Genomic DNA, 15259 nt, shown 5'->3' with positions numbered 1-15259 from the left:
TTTCTAGTCTTTCTAAGGAGATCCCCTTATTATTAACAAAAACTCAACATTTACATTATATATGATGGCCTTGCTATTGCTTGCTTGCTGCAAAAGAGCTATTTCATTTCATTTTAACTCTAGGCTTTTACAACTCCTGTCCTTGTGACATCGGGGTTTTCAATTGAGGTCATAATTTTGTAGGGAACTTTTTTTCTCAACACTGGGAAAAAGAATAAGGTTAATGAAGAATACAGCTCGATTTAAAATCGGAGTTTTTTTAGAAGAATATTTGTGATTCATAATTAACACAAGTTGACTGTTTTTTATATTTTTCTAGTCTTGAGTCAATTACTGTATTATTTTCATAATCGGTTGCAATCTTTCCATGTATGTTTTACTGATAATCCCTCTTTCGATGTTTCCTGATTTTTCTGTTTTGCATTTAATTTTCTGTTGTTTTGATCTCTTATTTCATCTTGTGACGTTTCTAGTAACATGATGTCTCATTCTAGGCAGAATGACCTCATCTTTCAATTGCAATAATATTTCGTGTTGGAATGCTTTACAATGTGGAAAGATTGTTTAGTGCGGGGCGAATGAGTTTGGCAATCCCAATAAAAAGATACGGAAATCCAGTTAAAAGGCTACTCATCTCATCCAATCCACGGGCTGCGACATTCTCTCTATGGAAATGTTTTGCTCGTTACTCATTCACGCATTGCTCTAGCTGCAGATTATAACTGACTTGCTGGCTTCGGTTTAGGAGAAATATGGGCAAATGGATATTACAGGTGCAATTAATTAAAGGAACTTACAATTAACGAAAGTCTAACTGGAAAAAAAAATGAAGGGAATTGATTAAAGTGAAGACTCATGAACAGAAACGGAAGCAATAAGATGAGTGGGGATCAGATTAGTGAACAAAAACGGAAAAAATAAGAGGAGAAAAGATCAAAGTCAGCTACTGAACGTGTTTTGAATACAGAAAGTGATATGTTACTCACTGGTGACCAAGAAAATGAAACAATGTTTATTTCTAATAAGAAATACATCGTAATTAATGATTTTAAGAAAGTAAATTCACTTACTGTAATCCGCATTCTTATGCGTGGGCAAAGGGGTCAACATTAGTTAAACCGATAAGAGAAGATAATTATGTTCGGAAATCACGTTTGCCTATTAAATTATTAAAAGACAACGAGTTTTTCGTCGGCGTTCATTGACTGGTTAATAAATCCCGTTTGTCCTTTTCATAACTGCATCAGTGAAGCTTAGTACAATCGTCTGAAGAGATCTCAGTTGAAATGTTGTTTCCAATTCTTTATCTCGTTAATTAAAAGGTCTTAAACATTGCCGCTCATTTTTGGTGAAAGACTCCTGTTGGCCAAGAACTCAATAAAGGTGATGATGATTGATAAGACTTTCGCCAAAAAAGATAAAAGCGATCAATACTGACCAGGAGTAGATTATTGCTGGTAACGGTGAGAATCTGGGAACCGCTAAGCCTTTTCGATTTACGGCATTACAACAACAGTCTGTCGCTATATCTCGATGAGATTTCTAAGTCATTTACCTTCAACACTTACAGATACTGAAATAAATGACACGAAGTGAAATATGCGCCATTTTGAAGTGGGCCGAAGAGCCTGTACCTATCTACCGGACGACAAGTATGCGCATTGTTGTGCCAAAATAACTGCTGCTTACTCTGATGCACTGATAACTGAACAAGGCATACAGTAGTTTTGTGAGCATAATAACTTACTGGCAGTGCAGTATAAAGAGCATTTTATCACCCCCTCCACGGTTAACTAACTTTTACGTCACAACACTGAAAGTATTTCTACAAAATTGCATTTATTTTCTTAAGCTTAAATAAATACACTTTATCGCACAGTATTTAAAGGCGTTTCTCTCTATCGTAATAGCGTGTCAATATCGTATACTGTGCGTTTTCATTACAAAACGACCAACATTGGTTGAAGAGAAAGATGATTTGTCTGTAGAACGGATAAAACATTAATTACATCTATACGAGTGACCCCGGTGACTGCTTGTGTTAAAGATGGATACTGCGTCAATTATCTGAGAACATTGTCTATAAACATCGATTAAACGCTTTTATGTTATTTAAATTAATCCGCTGGGAATTCCAAGCGCAAAACAATCATCTCCCAAATTGTGGGATTCCATCTCGAATGCGATCAATAGGTGCACCATACTGAATCAATAGCGCAGCTGCCTCAAAGTTCCCCGCCATAACTGCTACCTCAAGCGGTGTGAGTCCATCAGGAGTCTCGCTTGTAAGTTGTAATCCAAGTTCTATGAGACTCTCAGCGCAGTCTATGAGCCCGCGAGCGACTGCCTCGTGTAAGGGAAAGAGTCCAAGCTTAGGCAGAGAGTCTACTGAAAGTTTGCCTTGTTGAATGTCAAAAACAATATCATCCATATCTATGTATATGTCCTCCACTATCATCCCGTATCGCCGGCTTTGTTCGTTTCGACTGTTCAACTTGTATTCTTTGCGTTTCCCCCCTGGCTCGCGAAAAGCGTTTCTTCTCTCCAGTTTTTCCTGTTTCGTAACACTAACAGAATTGTTACAGTTGGCATTGCTGACATCTTTTCGTCTGCTTCTTCTTCTTCTTTTTGTTATTTCTTGGCAGTCTCTCTCCTCATCTTGTTTCATGTTGTTTATATTCTTGTTGTTCCTCTCTCCAACTAATGATGCGTCCGTGATGTTGTCGTTCAACTGATTCATGTCTGGGAATGTTTCCTCTTTTCAATGCTCCGGATCTTGATTGACGCTGATTAATGTAAACAAAGAAGTCTTTTTTTGGAGTTAAGAGGTTTAAGTATCACCTTATTAATAACGTGATCTAATTTGAGCCTTGTTTATGCAGTTCAAAGAAAAACAACTCATCGACCGAAAAATAATTCCCCTGCACGCAATCGTGTTCTCGTGAATAAAAGTTTAAAAGATTTGAGATTCTTAAGTCGAAATAAGTATTGTCTCTAGCGGATGTGGTTCCAACCCACAAAGGGTAGTGTTTTTTTATTCGTCACGAACATTTCTGTGCAGTTCATGTTGCCTCGGCTTTTCGCTTTGCGCCGAGCCTTTTTCAAACTACGCAAGGTATTCAGTCACGGAACAGTCTCACGTAAACAAAAATGCATTTCTTGTTTACGTCAGTTAAACCTCCAAAGTGAAGCTTGCGTTGTGATAATTGAAGAGTTCCTGGAAAGCAGCAAGAGAGACATTTCCTGTCGTTGACCAAAAGAAATAAAATGATAACTGTCTACAGCTTTTTCAATATTTCTCAGTTAAGGTCAAATGTTCTCCATTGTAGTTTCCTTACACTACTTATAGTGCTTATCTACTGATTCAAGTTCTAAGGTTTTAACCAGTGCTGAAAATATGAATCACGTTTCTTCAGCCGCGACACGACCTCCAATTCTGACTAAGCCGAGATTTTCTCATGAAAGATATCAGGAAAACAATATTCTTATCAATACTTTCTCGATTGTATCTTTTTGAAGAGAAGAATGTTTGTAACGCAAATTCTAAAACGTGATGTAATTAACGTCCAAAGTTGAAGAAGGTTTTAATCGGCTTAAATCATGAGCTGCCAGCGAATTCAGGTCTTTACTCCTACCGACCATTTACCAACACTAAAACGTCACAGTGTTGCTTGACGCTGATTGGCTTCTTCCTAGATCCAGGACATTGGCGCCAGGAATGCCATCTGAAAACGAGGCAGCTTTTCATGACAAGCTTCAACCTACCGCCTCTTTCACGGAAGGAATAGCAGGCGGATGACAGTTCCGGGGCTTGTCATTGGGAGCACAAGGCATTTAGGTGTACGTGTATATAAACGTACATATTTGAAGGATTTATACGCCTTCCATATTAAACACCTACGGAAATTTAAAGGAGCGGAACCTCAAAGCTTTCAGCTCAAATTATTATCACGTAGAAGTAAACAAGAAAAAATTCGTTGGGGAATGTTGATCTTATCCGATTCCATCTACACTACGAATAAGTATGTTCTTGCCAAACCACAAATTTTGTAAAGTTCAAGGAGACAGCTGGTTGCAAGCGGATTTACACAATTTTTCGGTTCATTCAATCAACGCAAGCTTTTATTATCTCTCGGCCTTTGAACTCGCAGTGTTTGTGAGGTAGTGTCGTAATTTTCCTAGTCAGTCGTGTCTATCTGGGGTCGACAACTTCTATATACGTCCTGTTGCCAGAACGCACCCTCCCACCATGAGGGGTAAACCATGGGGGGGGGGGGGATGGTTTAAAGCCTGGATTTTCCGCAACCGCAATGAAAACCCACAAATTCCCTAGGAATATCCACTTTGTAATAAAAACTTACCTTGAGGCAGCTTAATGTTTTCTTAAGAGAGATATTTAGTTTGTCGTTTTTCTTTTAGTTTTACGAACGATACAGTACCCTAAAACAATGCCACTTAAATATTTGAACTCGTGTGCCAGATCAACCCACCTACTGCAAGAGTAGATACCATTCGACCGTATTCCAATGTTTACCTTTCTTAATTCGAACAAAGAGAACAACAATTTTTGTTCCATGTGCTATGTACAACTACACAATGAGTAAAAACTCAAGGTTTAGAATGTGTAAAAAAGGAGAAAGCGGAAAATCCATGCCTCGTCAAATCACACTAGAACTTAGCTCCTTATTAAGGGTGGGGTACGATGAATTCTTAACAGGTATTTTGCATTCACTTGTATGTCTTGTATCAGAAGCAAGCTACGTAGACTTTAGCTTGTATTAGCATAGGATGTAATAATTTTAAAATTCATAATTAAGAAGAAAAAAGCTAGCACTTACTTTTCGGGATCAAAGAGAAAACTCGGGAGAAGGGGTTTTGCAAGCTTTCGGGCTCGGGTAAAAACATATAAAAATTCAATAATTAACTTCTGTCAAAAATCTATTTATTGTGACGTCTTTACTACAAATCAGCTATTCAGAAAAGAGCATATGCTGCATCAGCATAATATATCTCTCATAAACGTTACTTCGTTACGCAGAGCCCTGAAACCAAGCATGCGTATATCACCAAGCGTACGTGGTGTATGTTTTCGGTAGACCAATTAAACTTTTTCCATTGAGAGGGAAACGAGGTCACTAAGGATAAAGTTGTCTTACTTTCGCTTTTTCTTCCGCTTTTTCTTGGCTCTCGCCCACTTTCCGGAAATTTGACCATAATTGGGAAGACGCAGAGTTCAGTGCCGACAGAAAGGGCTGATGAGCTGTATGATTTATCCTCTGTCTCTGAAGGAGCAGGGATTTTAAACTGAGGAATCCAAATACGAAAAGAAACACTCAGATTATTTCCCCAACTTTGCAATGGGGGACAAACATCTCTTGAATATCTCATGTGCAGTACAGTAGTTTCCGTGACTCCAATCTCTTGAATTAAATAAAAAAAATAAACAAATACAATGCCAATATTTATTTATTTTACATTATTTTATTCAGACTTTCACTGGCTGCCAGTCAGTCGTAAATGCTGAACCCTTTAAACTAAATTTGCACGCCATGATGCGGAATCACGCTTGGTTGAGAACTGAAGCTCGTCACGACAAGGCATACAGGTTCACGATTTGCTATAAAAGATACAAGATACTCTAAAAACTACCAAAAAAAAGCAAGCACGTACGCTTTTTTATAACATAACTCCATAAAACTCACTCAAACTTGTTGCTTCTCATGCTGCTTTTAATGAAAAAACATAAGTCTGAAAAAGTGCCGGTGATAAACAAATTATTCTTTTGTCAGTACAAGCTCAATTGTTTAAGCTATGATCTGGGATATGTACTTCCTTACTAAAAGCCCACTCAAATTGTATAAACAGGGAAAATAAATGACGAGTATTTAAATAACAGAAAATCTAAACAAAAAGAAGTTTGTAGGCCTCTTAGAATTCCATCCCGTTCTTAATCGACCTGTCAACAGTTTTGATGATTCATCGACCAAAGTCTTCGGTGGTCTAATGTACTGGAACAGTGCACATATAACACTCAACAATATTACAAACGGAAAAGATCATATATTGAGTATAACTAGTGAAATACCTTTCGCGATACACTTCAATATGCTCCTGCTTCGTGCACCTTAACTTTATACATGGTTTGTTGAAATTTATTAGAACTTTCTTCACTTGATTGACAAGTTTATTTTTTGCAATTTTTAGCATTTGTTTGTCTCTTTTGTCATGTAAGGGCACCGCCAAAAATATCTTGACCTTTTTATTTTATTTTCTATCCAATATCATCCAGTATATACACTTACTGATTTCCTTTCCAGTGCAAAAGGAAATGAAGGCTTATAGACGCTTATATCATTGAGTCATCACTGCTAGGGGCCAATAGCCATGAAGGGCCCTATGAACAGTACCTGGAGCTGTTGATGACAAACTCAGCATGTCCGTTCTACAATAAATTAAAGCAAATTAGAGACTGATTTCTGGCGAAAGCGATGGCTAAGCTGCGTGAGAAAATTGTCACATAATACGAACCTTTGATCCCCTCAATATCCAGCTGAGACTTCCGCCCCTGAGTCCCCAGTAATCCGTGAAGTAAGCTTTGGCTTAAGGATTTTTCTTTCCGCTGAATCAAAGATCATCAAAAAAATCACGGACCTGTTGAACTTTTAATATTCATTAAGGCTTAGTTCCACATTCTACCCAGATATATTAACGGCGCACAAAGCTAACTAAAAGGAAAACTTTATAAAAAAAAAAAAAAGACGACGAAACAAAGCCAAATCACGAGATTAGGCTTGGCGGGAAATGGTAATTAGCCCATTGCAGTCAATCCAAGAGTTTTTTTAGGGTTGAACTGGGCTTTGCTCCCTCCTCTTCAAAAGATAACAAACAGATTGAGAATTGCGTTTACGGCAAACAGCGGAAATGATCACGTGACCACGTTGATCCTACATTCAGTTGTATCGTTTTTTGCAATTTCTCAGTAAAATTGAGTTGTTTTGAATTTAAAGCATCAAAGGTCAGAATAATTTTGCTCTATTCTCATCTATGTACTTATTTTTTTTTTGTCAAGAATGCGTAAACCGGGAATCTTACGTCTGCCGTAAACGCGACTCTATAAATCAGTCTCTCTAACCGATAGCGTGACGGTATTTCCTGCCCCTCATAGGAGGGTTTGAAATCCTGTCACCGCCACGTTGATGTATGGTGGAGCTGATTAACTTTTTTCTGTGTCAAGTTTGCCTAGTTCCTGGATGGCTTATATTCAGATGGTTTAGGTATACTGGCAAACAGCATCTTTTGTCGAGAATCGCTCTTTTAAGTTCTTCTCTCTGTGCAGCGACGGTACCATGCCTAACAGTGCAGAATATTTTTGTTTTCGACCAAAGGCAAGATCTCTTTGACATTGTGACCTGAAAATGCGCATGATTTTGCTTTCTCGTCTGAAATTGGGTCGGGTATAAACGAAAAAATACCGCTCGAGAAGTAGCCTAAGTACATTGGCCTAGCTATATTATAGGACATGGTACATATGTTTTATTTCCGTAGAACAGGTAGCGTGGGCCACCGTACCGCATTATAATATCTCTTGGTGTAAAATGCGATTTACAGCGAGCAGTTTCTGAGAAACAAACGTCGGGTCCTTTTTTTTGCTATTTGAAAGCCATTCATGTACACTCTTTTTTTTTTTTTTTTTTCTTCTAATAAGAACCTTTAAGAACGTCGAGGCTGAGATCAGTGGGCTGAGATTAATTTAAGAACATACTAAGAACATTACCCAGGCTGAGAGCCAGTTAAGAACATTTTTATTACAACCAAATATTTTTAAAATGAAAAGTATAAAGACTATAGACACGGATAAAATATATAATACATGAAAAAAATTCAGTCGATATTGTTCAATTAACCCAAATAATAGGTATCTTACGTTTGCATAGATTTATTGGATAACTTAAGAACATCTTAAGAACTTTTCAGACTCAAATTGCCAACAATAATAAGAGCGTTTAGCCTCAGCCTCAAAATTTAAATGTTCTTATAAAAAGAATAGTTAAAACAAAAACAGTGTATACCGGATTTTGAGCGAGTTTTGACTTCCTGGAGAGACCAAAAAAAAAAATCGAAAGATGATTACTAATTGCTAAAATCACCTCTAATTAACAAAAATCCACGCAGACAACAAGTAATACACAGCAGATGAATCCTGTTTTATTTATTTTTGGGCGTTATATATCTGTTTTGCTTCCTTTGTTTGATTTCAGAATAGTGTATTGTTATTATATGGAAAAAGCCACCCTTCAAATCCATCGGAGGTCCGTTAGCTCAGTCGGCAGAGCGCGGTGCTGATACACCCGGACTGATAAGTCCGACAGCTACGCCGAGGTCGAGAGTTCGAGCCTCTCACGGACCATCTGAATTTTTTTTTCCATTTTTCTTTCTCTTCTTCTTCTTCTATTTTTTTTTTTCATTAACTTAGATGGTGAACCGTTGTTAAAGATTCTTAGTAGGTTCAATATTTTTTTGGGGGGAAAACACCGCTAGGTAATTTTTTATATCAGTTTCAGTGTCACAGGCCTACTCGGAAAAAGAAAATCCGAGTTCTCTTACCATTGATTTTTAATATTGTTTTAAGCACCATGGACAGCTAGTTGTATGATGCTAAATATATGCTTTTTTATTTTATTTTTAGTTTATGTACCATATGGTAGTGAGTGTTTTTGATGCTGGTTCATTTACATTTTCAAGTCGATTTTATTCATACCTTTAAAAACACTGCAAAGTTCGTGGAGACCTTCTTTGGTGACCCAATCGCTCACAAACGGGACATTTTTTTCTTTGAACTTATCCATGGATCAGGAATCACTTGTATTTCGCCGGACAAGAAGAAAGGTGTATTAAAACTTGACACTTAGGTTCAAATTCCCCATCCTACACAGGTAGAGTTCAAATACCATTCCCCAGCATAGAAAATGGGGGGGGGGGGGGGGGGAAAGAGGGGGGTTAAATGTTCAAACTAATTGGTGCCAGCAAACTGTTCCAATTTTACGCATGCCCTGCAATGCGGGTTGGCATTGCCAGAGGAGGTTTTGGGTGGGTCTGTGCTGTGTTGACCTCCAAATTGGTTTTGTTATTTTCCCCATATCTTACAGCATTGGTTAATTATCCATCCCAGTCTTTCTTCCAGGGAGCATTCTCAATATTTTTTATTCAATACTGTAAATTTGTCTTGGGTTTCAATTTCAATTTCTAGACAGCCAGCTGTCTAATTTTTGATAGGTGATTTCCAAGTAGTTTGCATGAATTCATAACACCTATTTTGAGGGCCCATTATTTTGGTTTCATACAATTCTTTTTGTCTATTACACTCATCAACTGACCATCAGATCTCTGTACACCCAGGTATATCTGGTATTAAGGATGCTATGAATTGGGGTTAAGGTTACCATATACCTTCAGAGGTGTCTCGCCTCCAAACGGTGTAGTGCGTCTTGATTAAACTGTGGATACCTAAACCCATATATCAAATTAAAGCTTATAGAGCTGGCTATCAAACTATACCAAGAATTTTGAAATAAAATGAAATGTTGAATTTTTCACAACCTCTAAATACAAGCGTCCGAATCACCTTTTGAAAGCTACAAGTCAAAGCGAATTTTGTTTTTCCCTAATTTAATCAGCTCCTCAGTTTTTGGACCCAACGCACCAAAAAAATGTGTCTGCATCTTACCATATTCAATTTCAGTGAAAAGTTACAGCACATTTTTGAAATAGGATTAAAAAAATGTGGAGTGATCGTACAAAAATCGCTCTCAGAGAAAAAATATTTTAAAAGATAAAATTCGCACACACATTTTGTTTTGTATGTTAAACTAGCTACTGTCCAAATTGGAAGGCAAACAAACAAATTCCCTTTGAGTTTTAGCTCTTTAAAGTGTCCCCTTCAAGTGAAATAATTGATTAGAGAAAACAGTGCTAAAGATTCAACAATTCATTTTATTTCAAACTTCTTGGTATAGTTTGATAGTCAGCTCTATAAGCTTTCATTTGTATAAGGTTGCAGGTAGCTAAAGTTTGAACCAGCCGCGCTACATCGCTTGGACACGAGACACCTCTAAAGGTATACGGTAACCTTAAAAAACATAAAATTAAAGACAAAGCACTCTGTACAACTAACACAAGTTTATTTATTATGACTGCATTCTCTTGTTGTAACCTTTGCTTCAAGAATTATAATTCCTGTGAAATGAAATGAAACAAAAACAAAAAAGTCAGTATTAACAATCAAATCGTCAGCCAACTGTGGGCTACAGTGAATGTCTATAATAACTGCTTCATAAGAAAGTAAATCTAAAACAATTTCATAAAAAGGCTAGATGCAATAGCAAAAAATGTTAATGGTGTGAACAACAAAGAATTCCTGCCGAAAAGTGCTGGGGAAATAATTAAAACAAAAAATCCAAATACCACAGCCTCTGCCCCTTCCACTGAGCCTAGAGATACATACTTGTTTACAGTGCCATTCTCGATACACAGCCTTGTCAGGGAATCATCAGCCTCACCCTACAGAAACCAAACAAACAGAAAGCACTCAGACTTTATTTGGAATGGTAGTGCCAAGAACAATTATGCTGTTTATCATCTGGTTTTTACAGTAATCCAACATGTCACATGTGCTATCTGTTTCAAGTTTCTTTATTTCCACATACTAATTTACAACATTAATGCAAGGAACAGGGATTAGAAAAATGTGGAAATTAGTCTGCTTTACAAAAAATGTGAAAAAAAATAATGTTTTGTGGAGTTGACCTTTACACTACAACTAACAGGTCAAAGTTAAATCCAAGTATTTACACTCGATGATTTGCATAGCAAGAGATTATTACAGTTAACATACATTCTGTCTGATATTTCCACACAAAGCAAAGGTCGTGAAATTGCCAGTGAATCGACCAGTTTCATCAATCTGTAAGTAAAAGAGACAATAATTAAGTTTAGGCAGGTTTCAATAAAGACATGGTCCAACCAATTTTCTTTTGGGTAAGTGTGACTGTCCACATTTGTTTCATCACGATTGAATGTGGTCTTTGTAACCAATAAGGTATTGTTTTAAATCCTTAGTATTTCTTTAATTTGGTCTTAAAACAGGTCTAACATTGATCTCAGCCCAGAGTTTAAGGACTTCAGTTTTTCTACAATGTTTCTTTTTCAGTAAGAAACTGTTTGCCCAATGACTTCATGTCAAAATTGGAAATGGTCATGCTTTTGTAGGGGATGCTGCTGACTCAATGCAGATGGCTGCTTGAAAATAGTTTTAAACTGAAAACTGTTTCAAATGGAATTTACAAAGACAGTTGCTGAAGCTGTAGTCCTGTAAAATAGTACTTAGGTATTTTTAAGGTCGCTTTTACCCCGTAGATGCAGATTACAGTGCAACTATTAATACAACCACTCTTGGAACACATGTTAATTGCTTCCCAGGGTAGACTGTGCTGTGTATTTTACCTGTCCGACGTTAATCTGCACTGAAGCATGGTCCTTTGCTGCAATCACTCGGTTAGTGACGGAGCTGTAAGCAGAAACACAAGGAAAGTGTTCAAACTATTAATTATAAGAGCACGTGCATAATGATACCTTAACCAAATTATTCATATCAAAAACTCTGAAGCATAGATCAGCATCTGTAAGGGTTAAAATATTAAAAAGAAACACCTAAAGATCGTATTCCAATGCAACAATAAATACCAAAGACTAATTACGAGAACTCTTAACACAGAGAATGTGTTGTCCACTGACCATTTTCGTGGAGTGTACATATCCACGTATTCTCCTGCTTCGTTCTGCATTGTCTTTAATGATCTAAACAGGTCATACAATCAATGAAGATACTGGTTAACAGATTCGTTTAATTTATTAACGATTCGTGAGTGACAAACACGTTTTTACCTTAGCCAACACAAATTACAGTGTGTTCTAAAACAAAGATGGCGGAAAAGAGAACGAAGCGTGCGCAGTCCCAGCATTCATAGCGCGCTATTTGTTTCCAGTCTTCCAAAAATTCCAATTTCACGCGGACACCTTTCGAGGGCGAAGTCCACCATATCAACTGTTTCAACTGAAATCCAAAAAGCTCTTTTCCTCATACATATATAATCGTGAACATTTATCTGTACCAGCTTCAAGACTCGCGAAAAAGACCCGAATGAACTGGAGCAAAGATGGTTGTAGTCGGGCTTTATTTTCACCTTCTACATGTATTTTGGTTCACAGTGACACGGTGAAATTTATCCATGAAGGAAAATTTGTAGATGTTCCTCAGTTGAAAACTATAGACAGCACGCGCAACAGTATTCCTCAATTGGTTGCATTCATACTGCTCTGTAGAGTGGTGTTATAGGCGAGCCTTTGTTTACACTTTTTGCCTCATTAACATGTGCTTATCACTATCTGATGACGCTAATAAAATAAAAACTCTGAACATTGTAAGGGCATAACAGTTTCAGTTTTCTCTGAAAATTTGAGCCCAATAAATCGAATGGTTTCGGAATAATTCTCTTCTAAAAACTCGAAATTTTACAGAGAATGTATGGCTCATTATAAACTTTTCCGCCACCCAGCAATTTCGCAGTTTTGATGGCTGATATTTCCTTCAATATTGCTTGCAAAGAGCTGAAACTTGCACAAATTGCTCAAATTAATCAGCTCTTTCAACTTTTGCATTTAGTTCATATATACAGCCATGGCTTCTGTGAGTTCAGTCGTATGCTAATGAGGAAAAATGTAAACAATGACGTCAGCAAAAATTCGCCCATAGGGAAGATTACTGAGGGTACCCTCTCTTGGGGTACAGTAATGTCATTACTATTGGTGATGGAATGTAGGAGGTTATATATAGTTATTGCACTTAACTCATAAAACTCTATTCCATGGACACTGGGAATGCTTTGAAATTTTTTAGGCTTTGAACAAACTAATTCAAACAGAATATTGCAAAAGGCTGGTCAAAAAATTTTACGTTTTGCATGATTTTCACTCCGGATGTTAGCCCTGTGAAAAATACTGAGGCATGAAGACCATGAACGGACAGGCATGTTACGCATACATATCTAATAATCCGGCTAGCAGACGAGACGACTATTCTATGGTCATAGCGGAAACAATAACTATATAAAAACAACAGAATCATGAAAAGAAGGCCGGAAGACCACAATATAGTATGATAGGTGGCAAAGCTTCCCAAGGCATCTGATACTGAAGTCTGCAGTAACAAAATAAGGGAGGCTGTTCCATGAATGGATCGCACGAGAAAAGAAGCTTATAAAGACTATAAACATAATAATATGAGCAAAAATGTGTCTGAACTTGAGCGGATGATTTGGTGGACCGAACGTGTGTCCCAGCCGAGTAATTGTTACAAATCTCAAAGCAGCGTTGTAGGGATTCCAAGGATGTTCAGCATGTCGCGGATATTCATGAGTCTTGCTGTGTTACAAATCAGCTCAGTTCACGTTACTGTGGTGAGTCTAATCCGATTTAAAATAATTCAGTCGGATTATATCTTGCTAGAGGCCTTTATAGATTCCGTTCCAAAACAATTCCGTTAAATTTCATTTCAAATAAATTCGATCTTCGTTTTTTTTTTTTTTTTTTAACGTCGTGACGTGCTAATCATCATTGATTATTGTCGACACATACATTGACCTAAAAAAAAGGTAGACACGAACTTTTTAAGTCTTCTATTTCCAATCATATCAGGTCCGGCTAATGTTTTTGGGGGCTATTTGTCTAAGCAACAGGGGGCAAGTTGCTCCTCACCGGCTGAGTAAACAGTAGATTTTATGGTAAAAGCAAACTTGAATGACGGAATTTTAAATAGAAGGAAGACCCTCACAGTTATGACAGAATATTGTTAATTATTGACTGAGCAACAGTGAATTGATAACATTTTTACGAAGAATGCAAAAACCAACGGGCATAGGGTGAAGTCACCAGACCATGCGCTTATTGGTCAATTAGTGATTAAAAACACATTTCTTATCGCTAGGCGCAGGCAGGCCATATTGCACACATTCCTATTTATAGATGCGTTTCACAGCTGACAGGTAGTTATAATTTTCAAACGTTTAAAATATCTTCTTTCATTCTTTCTCGAAGCAAATAGTAGTTTGGTCCTGAGCAATAAGAACTTTAAAAATTCGATCCCTTTGTCGGTTTTGGAGTCTCACAACCACACAGGATCTTCTCGTCAAAACGTAAACTTGATCAATCGCCGTCATGGTGAAGGCAGGAGCGACTGACTTCTTCTACGCTGAATTATTGGGGAAGAAAATGAAGAAAAATACATGGAAGCAATACTGGGTAGTCTTACGTGAAGATAAACTCGTCTTCATCAGTGAAATTGAACAGAAAATCGCAGGAATCGTTAAACTTACGGAGGAAACGACGTGTAAAGTTTTGGGCAGAAAGGTGTCAAAACGGAGCCGGCTGCATCAGCAGTCTAAAGCGAGGGTTGAGAATTTGCGAGATACAGAAGAAGGAACTTACAAATTTAAGCTGTACGGGAAAGGAGGTGTTCATCTTTTGAAAACTGACTGTAAATCGAGTTGTGAAAAATGGATTGAGGCTATCTCGTGCGCCGTCCAAAGTCTATGGGATAATACCACGAATAGCCGTCAGTCAGCGTCGCCTCATAATAATGGAAAGCTTGATTTTAAGTACCGCCTTCAAAGAAACTTCAAAAGTACATGGGCAAGCATATTTGGGTATGCTGTTTTGTCAGAGGAAGAAGAAGAACCCGGAAAACTTGAAAAGCATGCGTGTATTGAAGGAACAACTGTAATCCAGACCGCAAGATTAACAAAGCCCAGAAAGGCTAAATGGATTAATTTCCCTAAACATTTGCCCACGAGAGGCAACGCTATTCACTATGGAATATTAATTGAAGACATAACAGATTAATAAGACGCTGCCGCAAACATTAAATAGGAAATTACAAAGGAAATATCGAGAATACGTTGTTAAAATTAAACATTCTGCGCTCTTGTCGCAGGAATTATTTAATTACATCTTCCGGTGGCTCGTCGGCTTACATGCGTGTTACCTGACATGCGGTCACCAAGAGTTTAACATTTACATGTTTTCTTCGCTTTGTTTTTATCCAATACTTTCCTGTATTTCACGTTCATATTTAATTTGGGTTAAAATATATGGATACCGTCTTATCGACCAAAACCACATTTACGTAATTTAGTCATTGTGTACGTAT

The 15259-nt window shown here is 37.4% G+C and overlaps 3 protein-coding genes and 1 non-coding gene across 4 annotated transcripts; 2 read left to right on the top strand and 2 right to left on the bottom strand.

Annotated features, from left to right (window-relative positions):
* Nucleotides 1-1820: 1820 nt before the first annotated feature.
* LOC146452871 (uncharacterized) lies at nucleotides 1821-2946 on the bottom strand. The gene has a single exon (XM_085097631.1). The coding sequence runs from the start codon at nucleotides 2738-2740 to the stop codon at nucleotides 2150-2152; it is 591 nt and encodes a 196-aa protein (XP_084953757.1). The 5' UTR covers nucleotides 2741-2946; the 3' UTR covers nucleotides 1821-2149.
* Nucleotides 2947-8308: 5362 nt separating this feature from the next.
* Nucleotides 8309-8407, top strand: Trnai-gau (transfer RNA isoleucine (anticodon GAU)). The gene is made up of 2 exons: nucleotides 8309-8345; nucleotides 8372-8407. It is a non-coding gene; the product is annotated as a tRNA-Ile (tRNA).
* A 1754-nt stretch (nucleotides 8408-10161) lies between these two features.
* On the bottom strand, nucleotides 10162-12034 carry LOC146452869 (small ribosomal subunit protein eS21-like). The gene is made up of 6 exons (XM_085097367.1): nucleotides 11941-12034; nucleotides 11791-11853; nucleotides 11500-11563; nucleotides 10892-10960; nucleotides 10502-10557; nucleotides 10162-10233 (listed from the first exon to the last, which is right to left on the bottom strand). The coding sequence occupies exons 1-6, from the start codon at nucleotides 12015-12017 to the stop codon at nucleotides 10218-10220; spliced, it is 345 nt and encodes a 114-aa protein (XP_084953493.1). The 5' UTR covers nucleotides 12018-12034; the 3' UTR covers nucleotides 10162-10217.
* Nucleotides 12035-14268: 2234 nt separating this feature from the next.
* Nucleotides 14269-15243, top strand: LOC146452868 (uncharacterized). The gene has a single exon (XM_085097278.1). The coding sequence runs from the start codon at nucleotides 14269-14271 to the stop codon at nucleotides 14950-14952; it is 684 nt and encodes a 227-aa protein (XP_084953404.1). The 3' UTR covers nucleotides 14953-15243.
* Nucleotides 15244-15259: the final 16 nt, after the last annotated feature.

Source organism: Pavona decussata, unplaced genomic scaffold (genome assembly GCF_977016875.1).
Source record: "Pavona decussata unplaced genomic scaffold, jaPavDecu1.1 SCAFFOLD_366, whole genome shotgun sequence".
NCBI classification, from domain to species: domain Eukaryota; kingdom Metazoa; phylum Cnidaria; class Anthozoa; order Scleractinia; family Agariciidae; genus Pavona; species Pavona decussata.
This window is presented reverse-complemented; position numbering and strand designations above follow the sequence as displayed.

Coding starts and splice junctions, on each gene's coding strand:
- LOC146452871 (XM_085097631.1), bottom strand. CDS start 2,740: ATGAATCAGTTGAACGACAACATCACGGACGCATCATTAGTTGGAGAG.
- LOC146452868 (XM_085097278.1), top strand. CDS start 14,269: ATGGTGAAGGCAGGAGCGACTGACTTCTTCTACGCTGAATTATTGGGG.
- LOC146452869 (XM_085097367.1), bottom strand. CDS start 12,017: ATGCTGGGACTGCGCACGCTTCGTTCTCTTTTCCGCCATCTTTGTTTT. Junction 11,854..11,940: donor TGTAATTTGTGTTGGCTAAG/GTAAAAACGTGT, acceptor TGACCTGTTTAG/ATCATTAAAGACAATGCAGA. Junction 10,558..10,891: donor GTGGAAATATCAGACAGAAT/GTATGTTAACTG, acceptor TGGTTTCTGTAG/GGTGAGGCTGATGATTCCCT.